This window comes from Stegodyphus dumicola, chromosome 7, assembly GCF_044657685.1.
Source record: "Stegodyphus dumicola isolate Sdum_Otavi_A_Nest chromosome 7, ASM4465768v1".
NCBI classification, from domain to species: Eukaryota; Metazoa; Arthropoda; class Arachnida; order Araneae; family Eresidae; genus Stegodyphus; species Stegodyphus dumicola.
The window spans coordinates 158786283-158798336 of record NC_140774.1 but is presented as its reverse complement, the minus strand read 5'-3'; the positions used below and the strand labels follow the sequence as shown (position 1 = coordinate 158798336).

General features: G+C 32.8%; 1 protein-coding gene across 6 annotated transcripts in view; it reads left to right on the top strand.

Moving 5' to 3' along the window:
- Positions 1-7400, top strand: part of LOC118195402 (gamma-glutamylaminecyclotransferase-like) — a 34853-nt gene extending 27453 nt beyond the window's left edge. For all 6 annotated transcript variants that reach the window (XM_035366708.2, XM_035366705.2, XM_085820983.1 and 3 more), the window contains one exon: positions 6256-7400. In XM_035366708.2, the coding sequence (XP_035222599.1) occupies positions 6256-6316 (61 nt within the window). In that variant the 3' untranslated portion in view covers positions 6317-7400. The remainder of the gene's footprint in view (positions 1-6255) is intronic.
- Positions 7401-12054: the final 4654 nt, after the last annotated feature.

Below are 12054 nucleotides of genomic sequence, written 5' to 3'. Positions count from 1 at the left end.
TCGTGCAAACTAGGAGCCTTAATTTGAATAATTGGAAAATCAGAGGATCATTATTTTCATGTTAATTATCAATCCATGTAGACAAAGATCTTTCCATTTTATCCATCACTATTCCAAAGTTTTTGGAGAATTGAAAATTTTTAAGGTTATATTTCCATAAATTTGAACATATTCTTTTATTTTACTCTAATTTTTTAAAATTGAGCGTATCGTAGATCTGTTTACATCGTACAAATATCAGATTGAAGCAAAATATTTACGTTTTGAGAACGTTTAATTCTTTCATCTTTGTCTTGATCATACGAAGTTTATGAATCCTTAATTTCTTTTTGTTTATATCAACACTGGAATTTCTCCATTTCTCACTCGTGTTTATCAATTTATAAGGTAAAATATTTAAGCATAAACAAATAAATTGGCAAAATGTTTAACATATTGATGCACGCTGTAATGCAAGATTGAAACTCTTTTGACTTCTTACATGAAACAACACAGTGGTGATAATAATTCCAAGAAGTCCACTATTGTAGGAAGCAATGTGTGTCTGTGACCCCTTATCTACCCTTATCCTAGTCACAGCTGCGAATGACTCTTGCTGGTGAGAGTAAGGAAAAAAAGAAGCAGATGGAATGAATGAACCGAAAGCAGTTGATGTGCAAGCAGTTTTTTTTTTATTAAAGATAAAATCTTTGAAAAATTGAATTTTTAAAAAATGTGCAAAATGGCAGATTGTGTGAAGTTGAGGGCTGCCTGTATATGATTATTCCCTGCATGGTTTATTTAGTTTTAAAAAAGTATGATCAATACAATATGATAATTAAACTCCCTCTCCTCATTCTGCTGTTTCATGTATTGACATACCTGATTACCAAACCTGATTAAATTTTAGAATAAAAATATTGCAAAAAAAAGGGAATTTTATTTTCAATTAAATATGGCATTTGTGGCTTTGAAAACAGGTATTTTTCAATGCTTGCTATAAAATCGTTTTTATTTTTCATAATTTTTCCAATTTTGCAATCCTGCTGGACTAAAATTTGGAAGTGGCTATTTTTTGTTCCCCAGTTTTAAAATCCTAGTCCAGGTTAAATTCAAAGTAATATAGTAATTATTGTCTGAAAAAAATGAAGCTGAGAATAGCAGTTAAATTTTTCTAAATGTTTATTCTACTGGTTATTATTATGGAATTTGCCGTCAGTATTCTAGAATCATATTTAGAGTTTTTCTCCTTTTAAGCATGTTTGGTATTGAATCTTTAACTGTTAACAAATGTATACTTAATGCTAAAATTGTATGTTGGTACATTTGAAATGGGCCTTTTTATGGATTCCTGAAAAACTGAAGAAACAGAAGCTAATTTTAAACTTTGCTAGGTTTAAAAAAGAAGCATTTGGTGAAACATGATGCTGAAACTGTGATTATCTGGCATATGAAATTTAGTTTAATTGTTTGTACATTTATATTTGCATACATTCAGATGGCATGAAACTAGTTAAAAGAAGAGGTGAATATTTCCTATTATATACATTAATTGTAGTGATAGAAAAATATATTAATCATTAATTAAAAGTCAATCGATCCAGATTTTTCATAAATCTCCTAAAAATTTATATCTTTAAGAATGGCATTTCCAATTTGTTTTCATGTTATTCCTTTTCTAAATATTTTAAAGGCAGCTGAAAAATTCCTTGCATTTTAATTTTGTTATTATTGCTGAGTAATTAAATTGTATGGATTTTAATACTGAATTATATATAATTGTGGAAGTGAAAAACCCATTGAGCCAAAAACAGCCCCCTTTTTCTCATGCAGAATCAAAACTTATGAACACACCATTACAAAATTGCACATTTCAGTTCTATTACATGGAGACAATACTTATTCTTCTTGAATATTGTAAACACTTGTACAAATTTCTTCAAATTCATAGCAATTACTGCTTCTGTAAATAAGTCCACATTATTTAATTTGCTGAGGATAAACTTGAGGTCAAACATCCCATCACTACTAGTCTTCTAGTAAAGTTATATCATGTATCAGTGTCTGCAGTCTAGCTGTTTTCTGTTGGTGATCTAGAAAAATCAGCAGCAAATTTCTTATCACAAAACAGTTTACTTCTCTTTCAGGTGGAACTTGGAAAGCTCCATCTTTTAAGACATTTTTTGTCCATAGCAACTCCTTTGATAACTCTATATACTTTAAGGTGATAACTCTGCCTCCATAGTGGACAAGTTTTCACCTTTTTTATTTATAAGTCTAATTTTACAATAATAGTTGCTGTGGCTATGGAAAGTAAAGTTATTGGTATCTGAAAGTGTTCAAATTTTTGAAAGTAAAGTTATTGGTATCTGAAAGTGTTCAAATTTTTCCAAAAGTTTTTTTTATGTATGTTTGCTGATGTATAAAAATCCCATAATCATTTTGTAAAAATTCATTTCCAAATAACTTTCTAGTTCCAACTAATAGTTAGAAATAAATAAATAAATAAATAAATAAAAATCTTACTCAATTGTAAGATTACTTTAGCTATATGATGTTGATCTGTACTAAAAACTGCAATATCATCTACATGTAATAAGAGAATTATATGAGGGCTCTTATAAACTTAACTACATTGAATATTTTCTTAAAAGTTAGGTTTTCAAAAGTATTTTCAAATTCCCGAAACCATTCATGGCTGCTTTGATTCAGACCTTGTGCAATACACACATTTTACTTTTCTCTTTATCAAAGCCTACTGGCTGGGTCCTCTATATTCTGTCATTTAGGTTTGCATATAATTATGAATTTTTGTGTCCAATTGACAATTATTTCAGTCATTTAAACATACTAGTATTGTCCAAAATATTCTTACAATTGAAAAATTTATTACAGGAATGTAAACATCATCAAAATCTCCTCTTTTCTGCATGAATCCATATATGACAAGTAGTGCTTTATATCTAACCATTTCATTACTTTTAATGTATAGATCCATTTATTTTGTACTATATTTTTCCTTTCTGCCTTCTCAGCTAATTCCCAAATTTTCCTTTTTTTCATTGTCTGTTTCTTCCCTCATTGCTTTATCCAATTCTGTGCCATTTGAAAATTTTCGTGTTTTAAAATTTTGTGGGACAAAAATTTCTACAGAATTTGCCTCTTCAGGTATGGAACTATCCTCCTTTTTTACAAAATTAATTTTTCCATAGTATTTGTTTTTTCCTTTCAGCATATCTTTCTAAAATGTAATGTTCAAGTCAAACACCTTTCTCAAATGTAATATTCTTAGCATCACACTTTTTCAATTACATTATGGGATCTAAAAAGGTTATACGTTCCTTCTACATAATGCTATATGTCTGCCTTTGGCTTTTTTTTTTTTTTTTTTTTTTTTTTTGCTGCTAGTTTAAGTCCAAAAATTCTAGATATTTCCTGTTTTTCATCTAACTCTGATAGCATTTCTAATTCTTTAAACTGAGTTTTAAGTTTAAAGGATGCTATCTGCTGTGTTCATTCCTTCTTCAAACTTAACATTGGTTTCTGCTATTTTTCTGGTAGTCATATTCTATACCCTATAGTTTCCTTGACATATCCTACCATGATTCCTTTATTGTATTTCATTTCAGTTTATTTCTAGCCTTTTGTGATATGTCAACATGCGCTTTATATCAGTTACTTGAAATAAATAACACTTGGTTTTCATTTGAAGAACATTTCATGAGGAGATTGGTTATTCTTATGACACACCCTGTTCTAAGCATGTGCTAAACATCTAAATCTAAGAGCCAATCTTTTCCCATTTTGCTATCATTAAGCATAGCATTAACTGCATTTAATGTCATTCACTTAAAACATTCACATTTGCTGTTCTTTTGGGGAATGTATTTGTACATTCAATACTTAATTCCATTTCTTCCTAAGTTTTTTTCACATTGCCTATTACAAAATTTGCTGTTGTTATTGGTGTATATACTAATTCAGTTTCTGTTTGTCAGATTTTGTCTAAGATAGTTTTTAAAAGTTGCCAAATGATTCTTTTTTTTTTTTATGTCTTAACTGTTACTAACCTGTAGTCATCTATGATAGCTAAGAAATATTTACTTTCTCCTTTAGATGGAACTAAGAGGGGACCATAAATGTCTAAATAAACCAACTGAAATGGTTTATTAGATTTTTTGGAAGGGGTTTAAAAGCTATTCTATTTGATTTGATAATAATATAAAGTTCACACATTTCCTTTGGTTTTCGATGTCAGGCAACTCTTTAAAATGGATCGATTTTTACTAATGTTCTGAATGTAATCAAAGTTTACATGGCAAAACCTTCGGTGCCATAACTTTGTATCATATACTTTATTTAACTTTACAGTTTCCATACCGTAAAACCTGCTTCCTTTTTATCTGTTGCATACTTAAGTGGTGACAGAGTCCTTCATACCTGTTCATGTAATATAATCTACCCCAGTTATTGAAATATATCTACATTTTACATTTGAACCTATAAAATGGACACCTGCTTTTTCTAATCATGCTCCTGATAGTAAATGTTTTCTTAGATTTAAATTATACAATATATTTTCTAATTCAGTCCAACTTATTCGATTGCCTACATTTACTATAAATTTGACACTACCTTTTACTAATACTTTGCTTTCAAAATTTCTCCATAGCTAAGGATATATGTATATCATTTATTTCATCAAAGTTTATCGTTAAATTTCTATTTATTGCATAAGTGAGTTGTAGTGGTTGTATCTACAACTCAATTAAATTTATCCACATTGTGTCCTTTATTTATAGTTTACAAATAATTTTAAACTAACATTAATTCTTTTTCTCTAACATTAATTCTTTTCTTGAATTTAGTTTTACTTTCAGTTCTATTTTCCCTTGTATTTGTGATAATAGCATCAAATACTTTTACCTTGCTGTCTTTTAAATTGACCTATACCCAGTGAAGTTGACTTTCTTCCCTTACCTATTCCTTGGCGATTTTTTCACCACAAAATCCCTATTCTTTCACCCCTAAATTAGCTGTACTATCATGGAGGTCCTTTAGAAAGATCTGTTAACTTGTGTTCAGCTTCAGCCAGCTTGTTCACAGTCATCTTTATCCTCGTGATGAATAACTCATTTCTATATTTGGTGAATACCTAATACTGAAAATTTCATCCACTAGCTAGATTACTGTTGCTCTTGTTTTCAGTTTAGATTGCTTCTGCAAAACCTCCAATGCTTCTTTACCATTCAAACATTATTGTATCAATGGCCTGAACTCTGATTTAGTTCCATAGCATAATGTAGTGAAGGCTGTATTTTCTCTCAAAGTTAAAATCCTGCTTTTTATGCCTTATTGCACCTTCATCCAATAATTCTTCTTTACCTTCTATGAAGGGCCAGTAATTTTTATTCAGTAACAGCATCTTTATGGTGACTTTCCATTGATCCCAGTTGTCATGATTTAACAGCAATAAAATTAATAATCTACTTCTGGTAATTCCATAATTAATAATCTACTTCTGGTTCTTCCATTAAATAATCCACTTCTGGTAGCAATCACGTTTTTAGTAAGCAATGACCTCTTTAGTTAGCCTTCTTTATGTAAGCACAACACTTTGAACCAGCTTCTAAAGTACATCAAAATGTTTCTTTTCTCATATGCCATAGATAGTGGCCCCCATCACTTGAATTCTTTTTACAACATTAATTTTTACAGTGTTAATATACTAACTAGGCTGCCTCAGCCTGTCAGCAGGGGCACGAAGAAATGTGTTGAACACTATATTTTGCTGTTAGCAATATTCAGAACACAGAAACATGACTAAAAACAGCAATGAATGTTTATTTCACTCATCTAAAATTCACTAAGATGCAACAGAAACCTTTTACATTAAAACTAAAGAAAAAATGAAAGTGTGTGTGTGGAGTTAACCAACTCTGTAATATATACATTCTCAAAGGTATAAGTGAATAAGAGACGGCAATGCAATACCAGTCAGTCATTATATAGACAAGCATTCCAAATAAAATTTCATCAGACTTGTGGAGTGTTGAGAAATTATTGTATATTTTGGATTTCAGCTATATTGTGAGAGCCAAAGTACAAAGTCTGACTGTCATTTCACAAACTGGCTAGATTTCTAGCTTTGGCTATAACATACATAATGTTGTTTTAAAGAAATAATAAAAAATGGTATTTAATATATAATCCTATTTTCAAAAAGTCATGCTTTCATTGTACTCAAATTAACAGAACAATTATTTTGTATTGCAGTGAAGATACCAGTGATCCTGAAGATATATATGAGACATCCCCTGTGGAAAAATTGCAATAAAGAACTTTTTTAATGCCCTTCAAACTGAAGACTCAGAATTTTATGATATTTTGGCACAGAGAGCATTATATTAAAATAATAATATAGTGATTATTGTTTTTTTATGTTTCTTATATGAAATATTATTGATACTTTTTATAATGTGTTAAGAATAGTTATAAATGTATTTCCCATTTAGAAACATTGTCTTTAAAATTAATCCATTTTGAGTCCCTTATCAAAAAGTCCCAATTGATTATTCATCTACAAGTGATTCTGCTTTTGGTTCAAATATGCAGCTAACTTGAATTCAGTTTGAGTCAATTTATTCTTGCTCATGTTGAAAATACTCATACTTGTGAAATATATGTAACCCATTCAAAAACCCCACCAGGGCATGTGTCTCATAATTGTACAATAGCTAAATATTAGTATTTTTACTTACTGCAAAATAAGACATTAACCTTTGTAAACAGCCAAAATATTCTCCATTTTTTTCTGAAATTCAAGTAAAATTGTAGGTAATGAAACACCACTGTTAAAAATAATGCTGTATAACAAGGCTTTTTTGACCCATTAAAATAAGAGATATGTCTGGAACATACATGTTCCTTTGGGTCTGAAAAGGGTCTTAAATTTTCAAAGATCTGTTAAATTAAAATTTTTTTAAAAAAAGTTGTAATAATAAAGCACAGAATTTTGCATGTAAATCTTGAGAAAGGAAGAAATTTAGAGGAAAAATTCAATATTTATATATACCTAGCTAACATATGTTTTGAGTACAACAAAAATAATGTCTTGCTTTTCGTATTACAGTTAAGTTTATAACTTTACTGATTTTCATACAAATGTATTCTTGAATTCTAGAATTTACCAGTCATCCATATATTTGGATTGAGAAGGAGGAAGAATGTCATTAAAAAGAATTGAATGTTGTGGACCATTTTTTTTAAATGCATGGTGTGAGGTTTATAGAATTCCAATGATCAGAGTATCTTATTCTTTCTCTTAACCCAAATGAAGTCCAAATTTTTTAAAATTTATTTATGAATTTGTACAGTATTTTTATTGGTTTAAATAATAAAAAAGATAGTGCCGAAGAATATATGTTGCTGTTAAATTCCTGCATTTTCTGGTGTGTAAAATGCTTCCCATTTTCCTGAGACATTTGTGGAAAAATTACACATTTCTAATTTATGTTATGGAAAAATAAATTATTGTATAAATTTTATATATTTTATTCAGTTTAGTCGAAGATAAGTTAAGACACATAGTATTTATCAATGGGGATCAGGTATTATCCCACATGCATGAACTAGAATTTTATTAAAACATGTAGCATTTTTTTTTTTTTTTTTTTTTTTTTTTTACATTAGTTAAATATAAATGTATAAATTTTGAAAATATATTTTTTTTTTATTTCTAGTGGCTAGGTAAAGAGTTACAAAGAACTAAAATTATATATATAAACAAAATTATATGTATAAACAAAGGTTACAAACAATAGAAGTAAGAACAAAAAGACCGAAGTCATTGCCTAAAGTGCGTTCTTGCTTCCCCACTACCCTGAATCCTGAGTAACACCACGAAGAGCCGCACATCGCAGCATGTTGTTCCAAGACATTTCTTCTCCAGAATCACAAAGTGGGTAAATAGGATCAGTTGAAATGTGTATGCGGTGTTGGTGGGCGGCAAGGCAGTCATGTTCTGTAGACAAAAGAAAAGCCTCAACTGAATTTTGCGTTTTGGAGTATCGGGTATGAGAGAAGGATTTATCGTCCTACAACTTTTTAAAGCCATACAACTCTGAAGATCTCATAAGGTATTAGATGTAAATATTAAAAAAAAAAAAAAAAAGTTTAATCCTCCAATAAGAAATGGCTGTATTAGAATGTTGTAGTATGCTGCCACCTCTTTTTACAAGGAAGTTCGCTTGTTCATTGCGACAGTGGCCAAGCACCCACTAGGGAATGATTTGTTTCCTCTTTAAAGTGCAACATAAATCCACCTTCTTGTGGTATTCCCTGGTAAGACTTTGCGGCTAAGTGATCTACAATTCTGGCGTGCAGCCTTCCTGTTCTTCATCCATGAAACTTAAGCTTCTACAGTGGAAGATCCCGATCTAGCCATTTTGAAAATAAATAGAAGGAATAATAGGTGAACATGCTAATAACTTTAATAAAGAGGAGCTAAGTCGTAAATTTCAACTGGATATTCATCAATCCAAATATTTATTAATCCATAAAAGTTATAATATCCTTAATTTAAAAAGGTCTTTACATCTTATGCTCATACGGAAGTCACAATGTTTCAGCTATATATTGTTGCGTGCGCACGGGTTCGTAATAGATTGAATGTACGCAAGTGCAATGATAGGTTGATAAAATTTATCAAAAGAAACACTTCAGAATTCTGGAACTTTCCGCAGAAATAGTCGCACAACTCTTCAGTATCACAGAGTACAATCTTTAAACTACTAAGAATGTTAAACACAGTACAATACAAAGCGTATCTAGGCAGCGAAGCTCACCCGGAGATATCTCAGTACACCGAACTCACAACTAAGTAACTGGGAGCATATCTTCATACTTAGGTGGTTATACTGCGTTTCTATAGCATTAAGTAGCACTTCCCAGTAATCTAAAAGTCCACTAGGGAGGTGTTGATGAAAAACATGAAGTAGATCACGCAACAGGAGAACATCAGAGAGTCCAAGAAGAGGCCACTTTTACCTCTAAAAGGGCTGCGAACACATAACGAGGAGCTAGTGCCATAAGTGTCGCAATCTAATGGTGGAAAAAGCGATGAGAAGACCACAGCATCAGGATGATACAGGCCGAGTCACTGAGGATCGTGAAGGTGGCGAATCAGGAAGTAGGGAGATAGCAAATCGGACAGAAGCAGAACTTGTGACTTTCGTCGTCGTATCATGTTCATAGAGTTTGAAAATCAAAGTTCTTACTACGTTATCACAAATCTGAAGTAATTTTAAATTCTTTCAAAAATTTCTAGCACTGTAAGAGTCAATTTAAAATTCTGATTTAGCGGTCTCGTAGTTTTACACTTATGCACTATGTTGACATTGCGCATATATTGCATTGATATTAGAAAGGAGTTTACTGAAATCCGGAAAGCCCATCAAATCGGAAACAAGATATGAGTTTGGCAGAGTCCGTTCCTTACGTGGTGTACAAAGAAATTAATCTGGAGGGTTGAGAGGGTTTTAATGGCTTAATGTAGGTTTTTCTCTGCGAATTTTCAAGAAAGTATTTAAACGATGAAACATTTTCTTTTTTATGACACAGGTGGGCTTGATATCCTTTGGGAATTCTCATGTATAAGTCAGGTGATTACCTGAACACTTGAGACAGCGCAGTCTGTTATTGCAAAAAACTCGGCCATGTCCAAATCCTGGCACCTAAAACATTGAATCAGATTCTTAACCGATCGGTAATGTCTGATCCTTATATATAAGTTTGGCAATGTCATAACAAACTAGACTTTTCTCCCTGCATCGGTGCGGCTCACCGAGACGTAAGACACAGGAAACATCTCTTAGCGGTCCGTATTGAGAATTGTTTAATTTTCAGAACAGGAAAGCTTTTCTGACTGAGTTCAGTTATGGTATCTTCAGGTGTCGTATCCACGTGAAGTTCTTGAATAGTAACTTTCAGTGAGTTATTAGCTTTTACTCTGAAGGTACTGTATCTCATGCTTCATGAGAAGTGCAAGAGCACGGATACGTTGGTCGTTGGATTGGAAGGAGATTGTGAGAGTTCCATTATAGTCATATAACTCCGCTCTCAGTAAATAAACTTTTCGGTTCATTGCAAGTGATTTCCGGGCGGAAACAGATGACCGGTGGTAGTCTCTCATTCAAGATCTACTTCAATTTGGTGTCTCTACTCAGACAGGAACATGAGCAGTTACTGACACTGGGCAGTTTGGGGCTGTTTCAGAGTCCAGTTTGGCGAAAGGATTAGGCACCGAAGCGTTGACCTATGTCAGCAGCTTGACGTTTTCTTAGGTAAAACTATACCTCATCTTATGATTTGTTTCTCTGATCAAGAAACTTTAGCATCTCTGTTGGAAATTTTCAATTATGTTCTTTTACTAAAGTTCGTTTCGCAACGTTTTAATTTTGCAGACATGTTTTCACCTTTTTGCAAGTTATCAGTTGCCATATGTTCGTCGAATAGATAGATCATCATATTCTTCAAAGCCCCATTTTAAAAGGTCGCCCTTTGTTTCGTTAACATTGATCGAAAAGTGATAAGTGACGGAAAGTATTAACAACAGAGTCCTGAACGTAAAAATACAAGAGCGTAAAAAATGTAGGTCCGTCGAGCAGCGACGTTAACCTGATCGTCCGAAAAGAAATCAAAATCAACTGAGAACAAATACGTTTTCCAGTCTTATATAGTTTTCGCCCGGCCAACGAGAAATGTCTAGTACTTCTCGAAATTACTGGAAGGTAAATGAGGGCCAGGTACGGTTACAGCTGCATATGAAATCATCTATCTACCTACAAAATTCTTAACATTTCTCCCCTTTTCAATGGCTGCACATCCCGGGCATTTTAATCTCTGGACAGCCATATTCACGACTAAGGCAAATCAATGCAATACATAAAGAATAATTGCATTAAATGTCATAAAACTAATCAAATGCTAAACCAATAAATTAATGCATAAATTCATATAAAAATGGAACCAAGTTCTTAGTATACCATTTACATTATATATTTTACGAGGAGTACGTACTGTGGCCACAGTAACGGGTTAGCCTTTCGTAATGAACAACTTCAGGCTTAGAATTTGACGACTTACAGATCTTGAACTACGGTATCGTTCAGTCTGTTAAGTACCGTCCCAAGGAGACTAGTTTAGGAGAGATACTTTTCCGTCGAACTGGATTCTATAACCACACCTTGTCAACTTCTTTGGATCGATGTCCTGTAGCTCTTGTGTCGCATCTGGTTGTCATCTTCTCTGTCGCCAAGTTGATTCGCTCTTGTACAAAATTATGCATCATTCCAACCTTGCCTGGCAGATTTTGGATGTACTCTTCAAGTGATAAAGGCGCATCCGGAAAGCAACCAAATATGAGATCACGAAGCAGATGAAGGTCACGACCGAAGAGCATCTGCGAAGGGGAATAGCTGGTAGTGTTGTAGACAGCACTACGATAGGCCAGTAAGAACAATGGTAACTTCTATTCCCAGCCTGTTCGCTTCTGAAAATCGTCAGCGAGAGGTTATTAAGGATGCTTCGATGAAACCTCTCTAATATGCCATCTGACTAAGGATGTAAAGGCGTCGTTTGGGTTTTGTCGATGCCCAGTAGTTTGCAGAGTTCTTTAATTACAACCGAGGTAAAATTTTTTCCTTAAACAGAATGCAACTGAAGAGACACTGAGAACCAGAAAATCCAGAAATCCATTAAGTCTGCTCAGCTTCTCTCATTAACAGCCTCTTGGTCAGGAATAGGATACGCTTTAGGCCACTTTGTGAAGTAGTCAATGACAACAAAGATGTATTTGTAGCCATCAGCAGTTCTTTGCAGAGGTCCCAGGATGTCAAATGCGATACGTTCAAAAGGTTTCACCAGACTGTAACATTGCAGCTTTCCTCGGCTGCTTTTCTTCAGTCTTTTCCGACCCGCACAGGCATCGCAAGCTTGGCATCACTTTTGTACGTCATCCCTTTGCATTACTCCAGTAGAAACGCTCTGAAAAATCTTCATTATTCCGAAGTGGCC